Source organism: Chaetodon auriga, chromosome 21 (genome assembly GCF_051107435.1).
Source record: "Chaetodon auriga isolate fChaAug3 chromosome 21, fChaAug3.hap1, whole genome shotgun sequence".
NCBI lineage: Eukaryota > Metazoa > Chordata > Actinopteri > Chaetodontiformes > Chaetodontidae > Chaetodon > Chaetodon auriga.
This window is the reverse complement of record NC_135094.1, coordinates 1592501-1612500: the sequence shown is the minus strand read 5'-3', so window position 1 is coordinate 1612500 and position 20000 is coordinate 1592501. Positions and strand designations below refer to the sequence as shown.

The following is a 20000-nucleotide window of genomic DNA, read 5'->3' as shown; positions in this document are numbered from 1 at the left end:
TTGGAGGTGAAACGCTCAGTCTGCGGTGAGCGGGATGCTGACTCTCAGTCACATGAAGTTCAGGGCCCGTGTTGCATGCTGGGAATAAAGTCTGAGCTTTCACTCTCCCATGATCCTCTTCTCTCTGCTTTGTCTGGCTAATAAGATTAGCTTGCATGTCAATTTACTAATGCTGCACGCTCAGCACCACGCTGCTCACTCAGCATGGGATTCTGGGTAGAAGAAGTGCATTGTGGGTATAATGAGGAGGGCTGGAGTGGCTGATTTTTCTCTGAAGTTAGCTGACGCAGCTCGCACTCTGTGTGAGCACCAACAGGCAGGAGGAGCTGAATCCCCCACAAATACAAACCATTAATAAGTTGTTTGAGTCTGACTGATGAAGCTTCTTCTTCTTCTACTTCTTCTTCTTCTTCTTCTTCTTCTTCTTCTTCTTCTTCTTCTTCTTCTTCTTCTTCTCCTTCCTGCTGCTCGCACAGAGCGGCCAGCGATGCGAGGTTGTCACGGTGCTGCAGTCAGTTGCCGTGGGAGCGACGGTGTGAATGATTCTGCCTTTAAAACATCAGGATCACCACAGCTGCTGCTGCGCCTCTGACTTCAGCTGGTGACGTTTAAATCCCAAACAAAACAAACATGAACATCAAAGAATACGAGGAATGATTTTAGAAGTTAAAGCCTCAGTTAACCAGCAGGTGCTCAGAGACTTGTGGGCCACATTGTCCAGCCGTCCTCATGTCCCGAACACCTGTGTCTCACGTCATTCTGTGACTGCATGCTGCGCTGGAGTTTAAAGGAACACATCAGGTTCAGGTTCTGGTTCCGTCGATCAGGTGAACATCTGAGGGGAACGACGCCCTCAGTCTCCTTCAACATGGAAACAAGAATCTTCTGGATAATTTATCAGTGTCAGGATTTTATTGTGACCGTTAGTTTGCAGAAACAAAGCTCACAGTTTCTGAATTTGTCCCAAACTGACCGAAACTCTGAAGGTAATATTCTCGCCGCTGAGCTCTCTGAGCTTTAATCCATCCTGCACTCGTCAAAATGTGAAGCTCTGTGATTGGATGATAGTGAAAGGCACCCTGGGAGTCGTAGTCGTCTTCTCCTCTTCAGGTGTGTGTCCACAGATTTGTACCTTTTTTTATCAGCAAACTGGATATTTAACACCTTTCCAGTCAGAGTGTGTTCACTGACAGCAGCTTCATGTGTTCACCTCCTTCACACCCAATCATGATCCTCTCACCTGTGACCAATCAGCCTGTTTACCTGTGGAATGTTCCAAACAGGTGTTTTTGGAGCGTTCCACATCTTTCAGTCTGTGAAACGTGTTGCTGCATCAGATTCACAATAAGCAGATATTTACAGAAATCAATGAAGCTGATGAGGATTAAATGTGTTGTACAGAAGATTCTGGTTTCTGTTCAGTCTTTTAGTAAAAGTTCAGTCTGACCAGCGACAGACTCAAACTTGATGTTTCCTTGAAGACTAACTGAAGGTATTGGTCAGTAGTTCTGTCTGTGTGACTCCGTCCGTCTGTCCGTCCGTCCAGGTGGTGGTGAACGCTCTGATCGGGGCGATTCCCTCCATCATGAACGTGCTGCTGGTGTGCCTCATCTTCTGGCTCATCTTCAGCATCATGGGCGTCAACCTGTTCGCCGGGAAGTTCGGCCGCTGCGTCAACCGCACCGGCCACATCTACGAGGCCGCCTTCATCAACAACAAGTCCGAGTGCGAGGCGCTCAACGACACCTCGCTGTTCTACTGGACCAAAGTCAAGGTCAACTTCGACAACGTGGGGGCCGGATACCTGGCTCTGCTGCAAGTGGTGAGCGGCGCCGTCTGGGGTTCTGGGTTTTTAGGAAGGGAAGGAGACGACGCAGTTCACCGTAGTTCACTTTAGGAATGTTTTTATGTTACGTTTGTATTCTGTTGAGCTAAAAATGTCCTGGTGCAGCGTGTTTCAAGAATTTTTACAATCACGTTTAATCGTTCTTGATTCCTGTGCAGCAGTCAGTCTGCAGTTTGTTAAAGTAGCACTGAAACGTGTGGAAACCATCACTGTGCTGGCAGACACACACAAAGCTTCGCTGTCTTCACCAACAGTTTCATACTGAAGCGTGAAGTCAGGGCTGCAAACATGGCTGCCGTCTGGACGTTAATCACATCCAGCTGGTCAGAATTTGTTTACTGGGATTTACCTATTAGCCGACACACATGCTGATGTCAACGTATCTGTGGCGAGCTAAGTTAGCCGGTTAGCCAGTTAGCAGCCCAGCTTTAGCTCATGAAGTTAATGTGGTGAATTCACTGTTCTGTTGTCGATCAGCTCCGTCATGTTTCCAGAAAACGCAGATTTTCACAGGACACGGGACTCCAAACTCTCATGTCTTCGTCTCTATGAGGACGTGTGTTAAGAGCTCAGATCTCAATGTGAGAGACTCACAGCCCCCCAGGCTGCAGATGAAGATGAAGATGAAGATGAAGATGAAGATGAAGATGAAGATGAAGAGCGTCATCACAGCAGCCGTATGAAGCGTTGACGGGAAACAAACAAAGAGCTTAAAGCGAAGACGTGGAGGCACAAAGTGAAGAATCCTCTCCTGGAAGCGGACCACAGACCGTAGGAGGGTTGACTTTCTGCCTCCATCTCGTCTTTGCTTCCGTCCATTTGTCTGTCTTCGCCTTAATTTTCCTCCCACACCTTTTCTCACTTTTGACTTTTCCACTCCTGCCCTCCCTCCCTGCCTTTGTCGTCTTCGCTTTAATTTTTTCCTCTTGCTCAGTGTCTCTCTCCTCTGTAATTCATCATCTGTTAATTCAGTTCAGCTTTTTCAACATGGAACAGGACTTATGAAAGAAGACAGACGAGAGGAAAAACACCTACAGTACAAACCAAAAACAGCATCATTTCATGATAAAACTGGAGACAAATGTCCTGAAGAAACAGCGTTTGGGCTGAATGATCCACAGACTTCTAACATCTATAATCCCGATAATCCTAAAATATGCGTTATTGTGGTCTTTACAGCCGCTGAGATATTAACACCATTAAAGTATGCAGGGTTGTAATCAATAAGAACAGTTTTAGCATTAATTATTGAATGTTTATATATTATATGAACATATAATGCTAAATATAGAATATATAGCTAAACAGATGGAGGATTAAAGTAAAGTGTACCAGTGATCCAAACCAAAGGTGTGTTTGTCAGTCGATGGTGAATAATGATTTTCCTCTGTGATAGAACTGATTCTTCACTTCATCTTTGATTCAAGTTTTATTGGCATTAAAGTGAAACTGAAACTTCAAACAGCTGAGAGAAGAACGAACACGTTCGTCCTCGATAAAGAACATTGATTTATAACTCGGCTCGGTTCAACACGCGTTGCTCCACACCAGAAGCTAACGGTGGCTAATGTTAGCTAATGCTAATGCTTACCACTCGTGGCCGCAGTGGCTGCTGTTCAGCGAAGGTTTAATCAGCTCACTTTAAACAGCGTTAAGTTCACTCACATTTAAACATTTATTTTGCCGTTTAACATGATTTTTCCTCCTTTCATTTTTTCATCCAGCCCTTCCTCCATGAATCTTTCTGTCTATCAGTCCCTTTATGTTTTTTTCAACATGCAGGGCTGCACAGTCAAGCTAGCAATAATAAATCATGTCTGGTTGGCATCGTCCGCTTAGACTTTCAAAATAAAGCCTGCTGAGAGCTCTAATGAAGGCGTGTGATGCTGTGAGACACTAGGTGAAATCAGACTTTGAGCTTTTCAAAGCCTTTTATGTCGCTGATGAAGAGCTGAACATGAAATGAAGATATAAAATGAAAAAAACGGTTGTTGTGGCGGCTGTATGAATCCTCCAGAGGTGCGGGGATCAGTCTTATGACCACCATCTTTACATCACTTCATCTTCACGCCTTCCGTCGTTCCATCCCTCCATCACTCTTCTTTCTCTGGCGGGTCGAGTTTCCTTTTTCTGCCTTATTAACACAACATGAACAAAGTCTACAACCACTGCAGCTCCACCTTTCCTCCGCTGCGTCGTCCTCTCATCTGTCCATCACTTCACTTTCTTTCCTTACAGGCTTTGGCCTCCCTCCTTCCTCTGTTTCTCTTTGTTTCTCTCGTTCGCTCTCTCTCTTTCTCGCTCTCCGTCGCCCACCACGGGAGTCCTGAGAGCCTCCAATCAATCAGCGTCTGAGAGGCTTTTATTTTTAGAGTGACTCCAGCCAAGTGGGAGGGAAGTGGAGAGATGGAGGAAGAGGCAGCGAGAGAGGGAGGGAGGAAGAAAATTAAGGTTCGAACAGCAGATGGAAAGAAAGAAACAGCAGTGAGAGGAGAGATGGAGGGATGGATGGAGGTAATAACGAGGGAGAAGATGGACAGATGTGGGATGGATGGAGCAAAGGTCAGAGGGCGGAGATGGAGAAAAAATGGGCGAGATAAAAGGAGCGAGAGGTTAAAACGGATGGAAAAAAGAGGGATAGAAGGACAAAAAGGACAACGGAGGGAAAGAGAGGAACAGTGGGAGGAAGAGAGGAAAAGGAGAAAAACGGTGAAGAAGATGTCGCTTCACCGTCAGCCAATGAGATCTCGAGAGTCGCCCTAGCAACGAGTCGCTCAGCACCTGGCTGTGTTTGGCTGGTCGGCGTGGCAACGGTTGGCGGGGGCAACCCTTCCATTAGCATCTGGAAATATCTCCACGGTGCAAAAATGACGAAGACGAGTTTCTCTGAGCTCAGGCTGAAGTCTGAGGGTCTGTGGACCTGAACCCTGAAGTCTGAGGGTCTGTGGACCTGAACCCTGAAGTCTGAGGATCTGAAGACCTGAACCCTGAAGTCTGAGGGTCTGAAGACCTGAACCCTGAACTCTGAGGGTCTGAGGACCTGAACCCTGACGGGTCTCAGGGACCATCAGTCTGATCAAAGTGACAGATTGATATAAATCCATCTGTATCAGAGCACGAATTTAAAGGATCTGCGCTGAATGATGTGAAACAGGTGTGATCGGCTCTTCAGGCAGGTTTGATTTGTCTCTTCTTCAAGAAGAAACTCCAGATTATCTTTGATCTACATGAGAATCTGAGAAAATGAACTTTACCCGTTCACACATTCATCCAAGTCTTTTCTTTCTAGACTGATTGATGGTCTGATGGTTAAACTTGCTTTTTTAAATCAGCTGCTTCTCTCGTTCTGAAGCACAGAAAATCGAGCTCTTTTGCCTCGAAATGGTCCCAAACTATCGATCGATTCCTGAAAACAAATATTTGTCCAATCGAGTCCTTCCACCTGGTCAATATCTGATTGCTGCTTGCTCAGCTTGACGCTCCCTCGGCGTCCAGCGACAGTGACGCTCAGGCTGTTTCTGGAGGTGTTCACAGGTGAGCTGATCCTCTCACCTGTAAACACGCTGCTGTTCGCAGGTGAGCTGATCCTCTCACCCGTAAACACGCTGCTGTTCGCAGGTGAGCTGATCCTCTCACCCGTAAACACGCTGCTGTTCTCGCTCTCAGGTTCTTTCTCGCCATGACAGTATCAGGTGGGAACCTGTGGAGCTGATTGACGGCAGGCGCCCACTCACAACCAAAGTTTCTTCCTCCCTCCTTCCCTCCCCCTGCTCTCTCTCTCTCCCCCGTCTCCTCCCCGCTGAGGAAGGAAGTCCTTAAAAGGACGTGTTGATTCTTCCATTGAGAAAAACAGCCGCGGCGTTTCCATGGCGCTCTGACTCTCTCTCTGTCTGAAGCTTGCTTCAGAATGGCTTTTGTTCAGTGATTGGCTGAAGGGCAGGAAGTGTGCGGGACGTCATCCTGGTGACGGCGGTGCAGAGACACACTCGACGCACACAGACAGAAGAAAACAGATCGACGTGAGATAAAAGAAGGAAGGATGTGGGTCAAGGGCTGAAGGATGTGTACTGAAGGTAGATTACCGAAGGCTGCGGGGAGCACGCCAGGTGGCCAAAAGTATGTGGACACCTCCTGAATCAAACCCAGCTCCTCCTCCATCTGTCTATCTACTTGGAAAATGTATTGGCCAAGTTTTCAGATGGATTTTTGAAAGTAAAGTAAAAATACTCTTTGCTCTCACAGTCATGCTGAGTTTTTTTAAACCTGTACTCACATAAAAAAGAAGAGCATTGTGTATTCATACAGGATGAAACACCAACATTAGACGTGCTGTCTGATGAAATCCAGGATTTTGAATCTTTCAGATAAGTTTTCCTTCATGGGTTCAAAAGGTTCTCCTTCTGCTTTCAGTCCAATAAAACTGTAAAACCTTTTGGATTAGCCAGTGATGCAGGATGACAGAGCTGACAGCTGCTGTTGAAGAGGAGCAGTAGATTATAAAGACCATTTTTCACATGTCCATGATGTTGTACATTACTTAATGTGAAGTCTAATGCTTTTACAAATCGTGTTGATGTAAAGGAAGATAAGTGAGGTTTCAGTTGTCAGTTTAATTATTTGTTTTTGTTTGTTTGTTTGTTTGTTTGTGTCCAAGGCAACCTTCAAAGGCTGGATGGAGATCATGTATGCGGCGGTGGATTCACGGGCTGTAAGTTAAACAGATGAAGATGAGATTAAAAACAGAAAGATGGCGAGTTATGAGCTCAAAGAAAAGGACGAGACAAGATGAACCGACATCAGTTTAACGTCGCAACAAAAAGGAGAAATTAGATCTCAAATAAAAAGATGAAATTCAGTCATTACTAATGGAAATGAAAGTATTTTACAGGATTAAATTAAAGTTGAAAATACTAAAACTGGGTAAAAGTAAAGTTTTTTTTTATTATTTAAAATCGATTGGACAATCATTTAGAGACAGTGAGATAAGAGGAGCGAAAACCAGAGAAATTAAACTTAATGAACTTTGATGAAATGAGGGGAGACGAGATGTTTGTTCAGGTGTGAAGAGAAAGAAGTTTATAAATGAGATCAGTGATGAAGGAATGACGTCAGATGGAGTCAGTCGTGTTTTTGAATGAGATTAACTGGTGAGAGACTAAAACTGTGTGATGGGAGACCAGTGGCTGTAAGGAGGAACAGGGTGTGTGTTCCTTTCTAAAATGATGTGTGTGTGTGTGTTCTCGTCAGGTGGAGGAGCAGCCGATCAAAGAGATCAACCTCTACATGTACCTGTACTTCGTCATCTTCATCATCTTTGGCTCCTTCTTCACCCTCAATCTCTTCATCGGCGTCATCATCGATAACTTCAACCAGCAGAAACGAAAGATAAGCACCACAGCAGCGAAACGGTGGAGCCGAAGTCTGAAACGCATGTTTGTGTCCGGCTGAAAGTAACAGCTGTTCATTTGTTTGTTTACTTAGGAGGACAAGACATCTTCATGACAGAGGAGCAGAAGAAGTACTACAACGCCATGAAGAAACTGGGCTCCAAGAAACCTCAGAAGCCCATCCCCAGACCCATGGTACCAACGCAGAACACGCTTCAGTGCACAAACACCCAGAAATCCAAACCTGGCCCAAAAAATATGCTATTTATTAGTTTGAGTTCAAAATGAGTAAAGATGGTCTTCTGTCTTTGTCCACATGGATGGAGATGTCCAAGTTTGGAAGACAAATCCCACACTCGACTTTATGAATAATTTAACTTCAGCGTAACGTACGTTCCTGCAGGATTAAAGGGGTCATTCTGTCCTTAGATCTTCTGGGAACACTGGAATCAGAAATAAAGGCCTGTCTCCAATAGAAGCCTTTTTACAGGCCTGGCTCTCTGTGCTGCTCGGCTGTATTCAGACCACTTCCTAGAAATTAGGCTTTTATTTGCATGAATGGATAGTAGCCTTTGTTGCAAAAGAAAATATATTAAACCACAAATAACAAATAAGATACATAAATAAATGATGATTAATCAATAATGAAATCGAGTGAAACCTCTTTCCTCCAGAACTCGCTGCAGGGCTTCTTCTTCGACCTGGCGGGGAAGCAGGCATTCGACATCATCATCATGGTGCTGATCCTCTTCAACATGATCACCATGATGGTGGAGACGGACGAACAGTCGCCTCAGATGGAACACATCCTGAACAACATCAACCTGGCCTTCATCATCGTCTTCACCATCGAGTGCCTCATCAAGATCGTGGCGCTGCGGTACTACTTCTTCACTGTTGGCTGGAACATCTTCGACTTCGTGGTCGTCATTCTGTCCATCGTTGGTGAGTTCAAGTACCTTCTTTTAGTTGGCACTCGAGACCAAAGCCGTTTTTTTATACCAGGCTGTAAACACGTTTATTTCTGCTGTAAAGTTGGGCTGACCTGCTTTTGGAGTCGGCCTCAAGTGGCCATTTGAGGAACTGCAGTTTTGGTTGTTAAATATGTCCCTTTTTTCAGAAGGTCTATTCAATGTTAAGGTTAAATATACAACTTAAAAGACCAGGAAACTTTCTTTCAGGACCAGCTTCTTCCGGAGAGCAATATGCCATACATTTCTGTCAACCAATCAGCATTTAGCATCACCTCAAAACGATGATGCCGACAGTTCGAATCTGATCAAACCACACCTGCACAGAGCCGATGAGACTGTTGACTGGTGAGCTCTCGTTGAACTCACTAAAGATGTTCGACCTTGATTGTTGCTTATGTAGTCATTAACATTTAAAGATGGAGAGATGCTTACAGAAGTCGTCAGCCCCGAAAACTTAAAAAAGCATGGTGGCAGCTAATGCTACAAGCTAATGGTGGTATTAGCTGTTTTTGATTGTTTGCTTTGACTGAATGTTGGTCTTTTACTCCTTGAATAATGAACATTTGAGGACATATGTGACTGCAAAACACATGGGTTACACATTCACACCCTAACACACACCAGACATGTCAAGCAGACAGAAGAAACAGACAAGATCCACCAATCAGAGGAGAGAATGTGATGACACTGCTGCTCGTGTGAAGAGTCAATGGCTTCAAACCTCGACGACATGTTGCCCACTTCTTTTAAAAGGCTGATGCAGATGATCCATTCTTCAAATGTGCACACATGCAGTGCCTGTGTGTGTGTGTGCGTGTGTGTGTGTGTGTGTGTGTGTGTGTGTGTGTGTGTGTGTGTGTGTGTGTGTGTGTGTGAGGCATCAGCTGTGATAGCAGGAAGCAATGTAATGTCTGCTTGACAATTATCTGTCAACAAAGTGACCATCCGGGTGGCCTTGATGTTTTACCCTGCACCAAGGTCCAGTGTGGTCATATACAGCCACACACACACCAAACACACACCAAACACACACCACACACACACCAAACACACACTAAACACACATGACAGAGCAGTCTACAGAGGCAGCACAGAGCAACCTAAGCAGGTAATTTAGCTATCAGTGTTGTGACAAGATTGTGTGTGTGTGTAATTAAGTGTGTGCCTGCGTGTGGGTGTGTGTTGTGTGCGTGCTCAGACGAGGCTGCCTGGGGGAGGTGAAGGTAACAGCAGCAATCAGAGCTGCCAGAGGGCGGTCCCTGGAGACAAATCAAACATGATTGACCTGTTACATCAGCTGTGTGTGTGTGTGTGTGTGTGTGTGTGTGTGTGTGTGTGAGTGTGTGAGAAAGACGTCAGGATGGGGCAGTAGCTGAGTTGATGTACGATGTGATGGTGATTCCCTCTCGACTCCCCCCTGCTCAGCCCTTCCATCACCTATAACTCAACACAGGGGGACGGATGAAAGATTGTGTGTGTGTGTGTGTGTGTGTGTGTGTGTGTGTGTGTGTGTGTGTGTGTGTGTGTGTGTGGATGTGGTGGTGGTGGGCGGGGGGGGTCTGGTGATGACAGGCCAGCTCCTCTTTCAGTTTATCATTCCCGGATAACAAGGAAAAGATGGATGAATTACAGTGTTTGACTTGCTGTTCGAGGGAACGACGGCTCAGCCCTCCAGAACCAATTACTCAAGTTGTAATCACAGCAGAGCTGCCACATAAAGACTGAAATATCCAAACTGAGAGCTTTTAGATGATGTAACTCACAGGAATGTCCTCAAATAAAAGAAAATCTTGGTCAAGTAATAGTCTTCAGCAAATCGATTGTCGGTGATGTGAACAACGTAGAAATTCAGCAAATAGGTTCTCCTGTCACGGGGTCTCTGCAGATTAAATCAGTCCCATCAGATGTGTGTAAATATACTGTACGGCATCATTTTATGACCGATGACGACTAAGTGAAACCCCATGAAAGTAGAAATTGATCAAAACATTTGATTGGACCAGGAACCTGACTACCAGTGAATAAAGTGAAGAAATCTTGGGCATTTAGGTGGTACGAAGGGTTTCTTTAAAAGTGCTACTGAGCGGCATTGTGGGAAATATAGGCTCCATCAGTTTCAGTCACATTTGGGACTGACGCCGTGTTCCCACCGAACGCGATGAAAACGATTTAATCGCGCGTCAAATGAAATCGCGTCGCGCTACACGCTCCAGTTTTGATGCTGGTCCAATATGCAAAAAAACGCCTTGTCGCAGCATCGCGTCGCGCACCGAGCCCGCCCAAACAACAACATTTCTTCCGCCATTCATTCTCTCGTCGAACATGACTGAGAAAACCACCATCGCTAACCAACATAGTCCATACACCTCGCTCACGCTCACCCAGGCCTTGTCTTTCTTGTTCCTGACCCTGTAGAGGGGACAGGAACTGTCACACAGCTCTGGGTGAGCGGTGACGGCAACAATTAGCTGCTCCTCCATTGTTTCTGGCAGTTTGATTTGCGCGGCGAGGGAACACCAGGACGTCCGTACGTCAGCACGTCGTTGACGATCTCAACGCTGATAGGCTGTCGCGGCGCGTCTTCGCCGCAAAAGTTCAATTATTTCAACTCGAGCGATGAAGCGATGGCGCGATGGGGCGACGCGATGGGAGCGATTTTCGCGGCCAACGCGTCCATCGCGCCGCGCGATCGCGTCCAGCGCATCGCCCGGCGCGATGACGCCTCGAATCGCGTCTTTGCATTGACTTTGTATGTAATCTTGTCGCGCGATCTTGCGGCATCGCGTTCAGTGGGAACACGGCATGAATGTGCAGAACGAATTTGCTTCATACAGCGTTATTTGATAAAAGTATTACAGGAATTGTTTTTGAAGAAAATGCGAACAGATGTTGGAAATCAGAGCAGGACGATGATTTCTTTTAAGATGAAAGTCTGTCTTTGAGTGAAACCCCAATCAGGGTCAACGGGATTCTTCAGTGAGCTGCAGGACCTCCATCCTGTGGGTCATTTATGAATCGTACATGTATACATGCATCTGTGCATCTGTCTATGAATGTCTGCAGGTCCGTAGGATAAAATCTGTGCGACTGTACAAGTATACATGATTTACGTGCTTCTCTGTTTTTCAGGCATCGTGCTCGCCGACATCATCGAGAAGTACTTTGTGTCACCAACACTGTTCAGAGTGATACGATTGGCTCGTATTGGACGGATTCTGCGTCTCATCAGGGGCGCTAAGGGCATCCGGACGTTACTGTTCGCCCTTATGATGTCCCTTCCTGCTCTCTTCAACATTGGGCTCCTCCTCTTCCTGGTCATGTTCATCTACGCCATCTTCGGCATGGCCAACTTCGCCTACGTGAAACGGCAGGCAGGGATCGACGACATGTTCAACTTTGAGACATTTGGCAACAGCATGATCTGCTTGTTCCAGATCACCACCTCGGCCGGCTGGGACAGCCTGCTCAGCCCCATCCTCAACAACTCGCCCGAGGAGTGCAACCCCAACATTCCCCACACTGGCACCACAGTCCGGGGGAACTGTGGGAACCCATCAGTGGGCATCACCTTCTTTGTCACCTACATCATCATCTCCTTCCTCATCGTGGTGAACATGTACATCGCTATCATTCTGGAGAACTTCAGCGTGGCCACGGAGGAGAGCACCGAGCCACTGAGTGAGGACGACTTCGAGATGTTCTACGAGGTTTGGGAGAAGTTTGACCCAGAGGCAACGCAGTTCATAGAGTATGCCAAACTGTCGGACTTTGCCGACTCGCTGTCAGAACCGCTGCGCATCGCCAAACCCAACAAGATCAAATTAATCTCCATGGACCTGCCCATGGTCAGTGGGGACAAGATCCACTGCCTGGACATCCTCTTTGCCTTCACAAAGCGCGTTCTGGGCGAGTCGGGTGAGATGGACGCTCTCAAGCAGCAGATGGAGGAGAAGTTCATGATGGCAAACCCATCCAAGATCTCCTATGAGCCCATCACGACGACCCTGAGGAGAAAACAGGAGGAGGTCTCTGCCACAGTGATCCAGAGGTGTTACCGCAGGCACCTGGTGAGGCGGCAGATGAAGGCCGCCTCCTACTTGTACCGCCAGATCACCACGCCTCGACATGCAGGAGGTGAAGGCGACGAAGGTGGTGAGGTAGCGTTCGGAGAGGATGCACCTGAGAAAGAAGGGCTGATCGCCGCCATGATGAGGGAAAACTATGGTTCAAGTTTGATAGGGATGGAGCGCTCCGAGACAATTTCCTCCACCTCGTCCCCGCCGTCCTACGACAGCGTGACGCGAGCCACGTCAGAGATCTTTCACCCGCTCGCTGTCAAGACAGAAACAATTGCTGTCGACACTGCAGGCAGCGAACCGAGCGAACAGTCGCCGTCAGTGGTCGAGTCTGACAGACAGCGGGAAACGGTACCATAGCAGGAACCAAAAAGCAAAAAATTTAACAAATGAGGATATCCTCAGTTTGGGTTAAGCTTGTTTGTTCTTTTGTTTACTGAATGTACCATAGCTGAGGAACGCTGAGAAGGCGGCAGAGAGAAGCTATGAGCATGGAACTGCAAGAGGAGTCAAGTAAGGAGCAAACAAAGTGGAATATTTACTACCTTTAATGTTATTTCCTGTTCCCTGTGGAGATTCCTGGACTCAACTCAGCAGCGTTTTTGGAGTTACTTAAAGGGAAGCAGAAAAACTGCAATAACAGAGAGGGAACCCCCATCTGTCAAGTCCACTCTGCCTTTGTTGGAGTAAAAGACAGAAGCGTAGATCCCTTTGACCTCCTGGGTCTCTCGTGTCATCCGGAGTCGGGGTTCGGAACGCTGACTGACCTTTGACCTCAGCTACAGGGGCTCAGAGGGGTCAGGACAACTATATCAGATGTATCCATCATTTATTGGCCTGGGGGGTTTGTGCCTTCCCACAGTTGATCAATATTCTCAGAGTAGGCCTGGCTGTAAGAGTGACGGTGTTCCTGGTGGTGTTTCTCAGCACGTTAACAGTCGACGGCTTTCTGACTCGAGAGAGGAGGAGAAGTAATGACAACGTGATTTAAAAAATGTTTTCGTAGTAAAAGTATAACTTTGTTGATGTTACCAGTCTTTTAATAGCGGTACGATTATTACTATTTTTTATATTTTTTAGAGTAAGGTGAAGAAAAAACAAGCGGTCTCTCTCTGTCGACTTTGGAGCGGCACTAGCTTTGAGAAAGTGGCTGAACTACCACGCTGTAAAGGATGAGAGGAGAGGGTGCGGTCAGGACAAAAGTCAAAACCCGAGAAGCAACTTCATCCGTTTCTGTTGGCAGTTCTGTCCTTTTGAGTTTACGCATGCTGTCACGTCACGGCGCCTGAGCAGAGACACGTGGGAAAGGGTCTGGGATGGATTTCTCTAACAACCTTTGAGACAACACCAAAAACAAACAAGTGCACAATGAGATTTTGTAAACCGTCCCAGACTCTTCCAGCACGCGCTTTGCCTCGGCGGTGAACATCCTCACGTTCGTCACTTTTCTGCCTGTTGGGTGATTTGTCCAAAAGTCCAGATTTAAAGTTGATTTTGTTAGTTTCCCTTCACTTCACGAACAAACTTGAACAGGCGACTCGTATTCCTCCATTACTGCAGTGCATGAGGATAAAAGTGGAGGTTACCGGCTGATAGAACAAAGAAAAGTGCTCAGAAACTTCAGGTAAATCAGATAAACTCTGTTTCAGGATCATCAGAGTCAATTTATTGTTACTCTCTTTAATCAAATTCTAAATAATTTAATGAAGCTTTGCATAAAGGAATCTATTTATGAAACAGCTCATATCATAACACCTTGAAGGCATGAACTCCTCAAGTTAACCTACCTTTTTCAATGCTGGATAAACATTGTAAAGTGCAGCCTGCCGGTTTGAGACCAGCTTGGCAAAGATTCAAATAATATAAATTCTTAAAAATATGTTTAAGCATGAGATAAATGGCATTTTACCACCTGAACAAAGAAACGTATGCAGGGCTACAGACGCTCTCGTTGGAAGTTCTTTGTCTATCAGGAGGTTTAATGTTGCTGTACGGACTGTTTTGACAAATCACCCGCCGTCGTTATCGATCCGTCTGGTTAGAGTTCGGCTCAACACACACAAGAGCTTAAAGTAGATTGTTCGAGGCTACGTGGGCTTAAGTTCTTCGAGGTGTCGACCGGCGCTGACCGGAGTGCGACAATCAGCTCAGCACATCAGCATCAGGACTTCACCCCCTTTAGATCCATCAAGTGATTTGGTGTTTGATCAGTCATCAGTGTCCTGGAAAAACCGCATCTTCAAACCCCGTCAGTCAGATTCACAGGGTTAGGGTTAGGGTTAGGGTTAGGGTAGGCATCGACTGCTGACAGTGAGAAAAATGGAGGCGATCACCAGATTTATCCGCTGGAAGTGATCATTCGTCAGCTCAAATTATGGATTCTGACAAGCTTGTTACTGAACAAACTGAACACTGTTTCAGGAAAATCTCTAAAGTTACTTCCTGTCATCAGATAACAGCAGTCACACAGGGCTCATCTGTAAACACACACACTTCCTGGAGTCATTAAAAACTGGCTGCAGCTGTTTTTCCAGGACACCGGTGTGACGATGCTAAAAGCTCCTCTGCTTCCTGTTTCCACTGAACCATGTGAAGAGTTTCATTTGAAATGTGGGGAAAAAGATCGATCAATCTGATCCGATCGGCTATTCAGACGCCATCCTCTGCGTTCGTTTCTTAATAAGATGGATGGTTTGAATGATCTGACAGATTTCTGCAGTGATTTAACACCTGACACGTTAAGAATTTGCAGAAAGTGTCTTGTTTTCCCCTGACGGAGAAGTTTGAAAAGAGACTCTTCAAATGAAAACACTGCATTATTTATTTATTTACTTTGCTTCCTGTTTGGTTGCTTTATTTCATGGAAGATTGTTTCTTTTTTTATTATTTTTGCACGTTTTAGCTGCGTTCTGGAGGAGAAGCGGAGGTCGAGCGAGACGGCTCTTCATCCATTTTGCACAGAGAAACAAAAAAACAAAAAAAACAAACCGCGTCGAGCAATAACGGTTTGCAGATACCTTTTCAGTGAGTTCTTAGGTAACGCTGGGCTTTCCGGAAGCTTTTTCCCGCCGTCTGCGCCTGTGGAGTGACGTCTGCAGGCTGACGCTCGGAGCGTTCGGCGGAAGCTGACGTGGTTTCGCTGATGCAGCGCTGACGGTGTCGCTGTGGTCTCCAGACGGCGGCGTGAAGCTGTTACTGCTCGTTTTTCCGAAGCTGAAGTGTCAAAGTGTGTGTGTACAGCGTTTCTTCAGCCTGCTTTGATCTCAATATTTGAACAACCTCTCTCTCTCCGTCTCTGTCGTCGTGGTCGCCCGAGGGATCTTTACTAAACGCTTTACTAGACTAATTTAAAAAAGGAAAAAGAAAAAAAACAGTTTTACTGGCACCGTCTGGACTCTATTTCTACTAGATTCTATTGAGAATAGATAACCATATAAACTAGGTAAATACTTAAGACACTGCTGAACTCTGCTGCGAGGCGTATTTCAGGTTGCAGTTGTGCTGAAGGGCTGTTTTCAGTAGCAATAGACCCAGAGTGTGCCTGCTACATATGAACCCCGACACTCCAAGCCATGCTTTCCCATTGGTTGATTGACAATGTGGTGATTGATTGATGTACCGGTCGATTCTCTGATTGCTTGACTGGCACATTGAGTGATTATTCGATCGGTGTAACATTTGATTGGTTGATTGATGAAATGATTCTTATGCTTTTTGATACTGAACGAGGTTCACGGTCCCTCACCGCCCCCCTCCATCACTGCTGTGACTCCTCCTCACAAGTTGTCGAGCAGCACAGGGAGCTGATTGGCTGATTTAGTTCTCGATGTTACATTTTTAAACAGTCGAAAAGGTTCAGATTCACTAAAGTTGGCAGAAAAAGTGGGTTTTGTCCCATCAACGGTTTTACAGATGGGGGCCCTGTGGGGAAAACACTCGCTGTATGGAAGCTGACTTCGTCCACTGCGTCCAGCTCTCTAAACGCATCCACGCCTCCTCACAACATCAGTAGTGAAGCAACTGCAGAGGAGAAACATGCACAACATGCCCTCGCAGTGTCTCTTTGGTGAATCTGGACCTCAGACTCTGGTTTGCACTGAGCACAAAAACGCAGTCGAACACTTACGGTCAGTATCAGGACACTCGGCTGGTCAAAAGCTCAGAGTTTGTTCTCCTGAATCTGTGTGAAAGCAATCATAGCATTAAAACAAAGACCGGCTTCAGCTCTCTGTACCTGAACTTCAAACTGCACTGACTGCAGGAGGTGAAAAACATTTAGGAAAAACCTGGAAACCTTCAAAACAAACCCCGACGAGTCCGAGCAGCAAAGGAAAACTCAACAGGTGACGGAGAGAAAACCGTCCGTCAATCGTAAGCAAAAACAAACTCTGGAGGAAGATGAGCGCCGAGCTGTGGGTCAGTCCAGGTGGTGCTACGGGGAGGTTTAGAAGAGTCCACGTTACGATGGGAGGGGGGTTAAACACAAACTCTGAGAACCTTTGCTCCTTCCTGCCTTCTTTCCCCCGTTCAAAACCAAAAGCTGCTTCGTCACCTTCAAACAGAACGACAAACATCTACGTCCCGACATGGAGGAACTGCACAGAAAACAAGTGGTTTCATTGTTCGTTATTATTACTATTGTTACTATTAACTGTGTGAGACATGCAATACAACAGTTACGTATGTAAACAGGCAGTGAGTGATGCTGGATCTTATTTACAGTATGAGGACAATAATAACCATGTTTTTACGTTTTCCTCGTCACGGATTTGGTTTTTCCAGGCGTCCTCTCACTGCTTAGACCACCGTCGCCCCGTTTACACCGCAACTGGTTTCACAACGGTTGACAAACTGGTTTCCAGCTTCATATCAGACCCCCTGAAACCTCATATCTCGAGAAAGTTGCCTTTTTCAGGAAAAGAGGGGAGAATACGTTGAATGTGTCCCTTCCTGACACCTCAGAGTTGTCTTTTATTTCAGCTGAAATTGGGAACATTTCTCTCATTGTTAACGTCGATTTGAAGACAAAATGAAGCTGCTGACATTCCCTCACTAACACATCCAGTTGATAAATATAAACCATTGAGTTGGAGATAAGAGGTTTATTGATACAAGCAGTTTTATTGTGTTTTTGCTGGAGAAAGTCGAGAGGACACACATCACAGTTGGAGGGTGAAAACCTTGTAACTCCAAAGATTAAACTGGAGAGGAAAAGTCCAAAATTCCAATTATTAAAAGAAAAACAACTTAATTTTACGACTAAAGTGAACGCATCATTGTCGAGTCCAAATTCAAGAGGTTTTCCTTCCATCGCTAGTTAATAAAGCTTTTACATGTTTGCATATTTTCAACGTTTTTCTTTTCAAACGTTCAGAAATGAGACAAACAACAAGTTACAAGGTTTCCCTCCGACCTCAGTGGGACTCTCGCTCTGCAACCGTGGGCAGAAACTCGCCGGTGAAACCTCGGTGTAAAGGAGGCAAAGCCGTGCCTCAGTGACCCCACCTTGGTGTTTTAGAGACAATAATAATAATTATAACGATTATAATATGAATATATATAAATATATATACTTTTTAGTACTTTGAGTTGAAATACTTTTTAGTATTTTGCAAATACATGTCTGTATATAAAACAAAAGCCTCCTGTAATAAACGAGAAAAAAATTTAATACTGAATCTGTTCTGATGGTTTTATTTTATTGTTGCTGTGTGTGTGTGTGTGTGTGTGTGTGTGTGTGTGTGTGTGTGTGTGTGTGTGTGCTGTCGAGGATTTCACAGGTGTGATGTCACCTGTCGAAGACCAGGGGGCGGCATTTCACCACAATAACCAGAATCACCGCTAACTGCTGCTGTCGCTGCTAGCTGCTGTTTGCTAGTTAGCTCAGTTAGCCGTGCAGCTCGCGGTTCGTAAGCTGAGCGAGTCGGTGAGTCATTTTCACGTTCAAGGAAAGTTTTGAAATAACCTGGAGAGGTTTGAGCGGCACGAACGTCAACACCTTTAAAATGTTGTGTGCACGTAGAACACACAGCGACACACAGCGATCACAACGTGATTGGATGAGCCAGACCTCATTAGCAGCTGGTCAGGCTCTCGTTAGCGCGCATCCTGTAGGCCGACGTTGCGGCAGAACATCCGCCATCACGAGGAACGATTATCTACCAACATTAACTCACCTCGTCCTGCTAGCTTGTAATCAAAGCTACAAGCTAGCCAAAGCTACAAGCTAGCAGCAGCAGCAGCTAGCAGATCTTCCCTCTCAAAAAATGAATTACGGCGTCCACGACGTTGCTTCTGTTCACCTGGAAGGCGCCATGTTTTCATTTGACGCTGAGGTAACAGACGGAACGGATCAAACTGATGAAACGATGTTCAATGATCTCTGTGACCTTTTCTAACATTTCTGGGTTATTTCGGAGTGAAGCCCCTTCAGTCTGATCTCCGCTGCCCTCCAGCTCCCTGGTTCCTCCTTGCGGTTTGTGACGTCAGCAGATCGGAGGCGTTTTCTCAGACAGACGGGCGGGTTCATGGCGTCCGGTGTCTCTCGTGGCACGCTGGGTAGGACTCGCCCCCCGCGGCAGATTGCTTTTGCACACAACCTCGACTCTGCACGCTCGTCTTCATCCGTCTCTCTGCGGCTTCCTCCCTCCATCTCACGCTGCACGCGGGTTCGCCTCGCCAGGCCGCCAACGCTGCCCGTTTGTGTCATGAAGCCGAACTCATGATGTAATGCTGTCTGACTGTGTGTGTGTGTGTGTGTGTGTGTGTGTGTGTGTGTGTGTGTGTGTCAGAGCAGATTGAGGACATTTGAAGCTGCTGCTGGAAAACCGTCTGTTGGTACTCTTCCTCTTCACGTCCCCTCCGCTTTACTTCCATCCCTCCTCCTCTTCCTCCTCCTCTTCCTCCTCCCGATTTTTCAGGATGAGATGATTTTCTCTTTTTTTTTTTTTACTCATGTTCAGACATCTTCCTTCGTCACCATGAACACTCACTACAGCGCCACATGTGGATTCATCCGCCGCTGAAAATAGTCCAACAGACTCTGTGTGTCCTCCTGTTTGTCTGAGAACAACCACAATGAGCTGAACTGAGTCTTCTGGGAAATGAAACCGTAGATTTGTGAGGTGTTTTCAAAGATTCAGGAGGAACCAATGAGCTTTGAGCTGGAACAGGAAGTCAGACGTGACTGAGAGACGGACATTGAGACAGTGATCCCACGTCGCTGCTCTTTAAGGTGAGTTTTAATTCGTTTAAAGGACTTTCAAACAGCCGTTCATGTCTGTTTTTCTGCTTTTCTCCTCCATTCGTCTGCTTCTCTGCTTTTGTTTCTTCTTCTCTTCTTCCTCTTCGCCTCATCGCTGCTTTTTGTTTCTTTACTCTTTTAAATGTCTGAATTTTTTTAATTTACAGAAACATAAAGTGGAAAAACAGCGAATCTTCACGTTTGAGAAGCTGAAAAATGATTGATATGATTTTATTTAGTGTCAGTGGAATGATCGATAATCTGACCGCTGATGATGTGATGTGACTGGACACACACGCGAACACACACACGAACACACACACGAACACACACACGAACACACACGCAAACACACACACGAACACACACACGAACACACGCTGTCCTCTCTGAACTGCCTCGTTGCCCTTGAGCAAGATTCTGACCTGAGAGAGAGAAAGAGAAAGTGTGTGTTTGTTTGTGCTGACTTGTTTA

General features: G+C 46.0%; 1 protein-coding gene across 1 annotated transcript in view; it reads left to right on the top strand.

Moving 5' to 3' along the window:
- LOC143339742 (sodium channel protein type 5 subunit alpha-like) overlaps positions 1-17944 on the top strand; it is a 105114-nt gene extending 87170 nt beyond the window's left edge. Inside the window, exons 23-28 of the mRNA XM_076761157.1 lie at positions 1547-1822; positions 6501-6554; positions 7094-7231; positions 7324-7428; positions 7908-8178; positions 11337-17944. Coding sequence (XP_076617272.1) covers positions 1547-1822; positions 6501-6554; positions 7094-7231; positions 7324-7428; positions 7908-8178; positions 11337-12643 — 2151 coding nt within the window. The 3' untranslated portion in view covers positions 12644-17944. The remainder of the gene's footprint in view (positions 1-1546; positions 1823-6500; positions 6555-7093; positions 7232-7323; positions 7429-7907; positions 8179-11336) is intronic.
- Positions 17945-20000: the final 2056 nt, after the last annotated feature.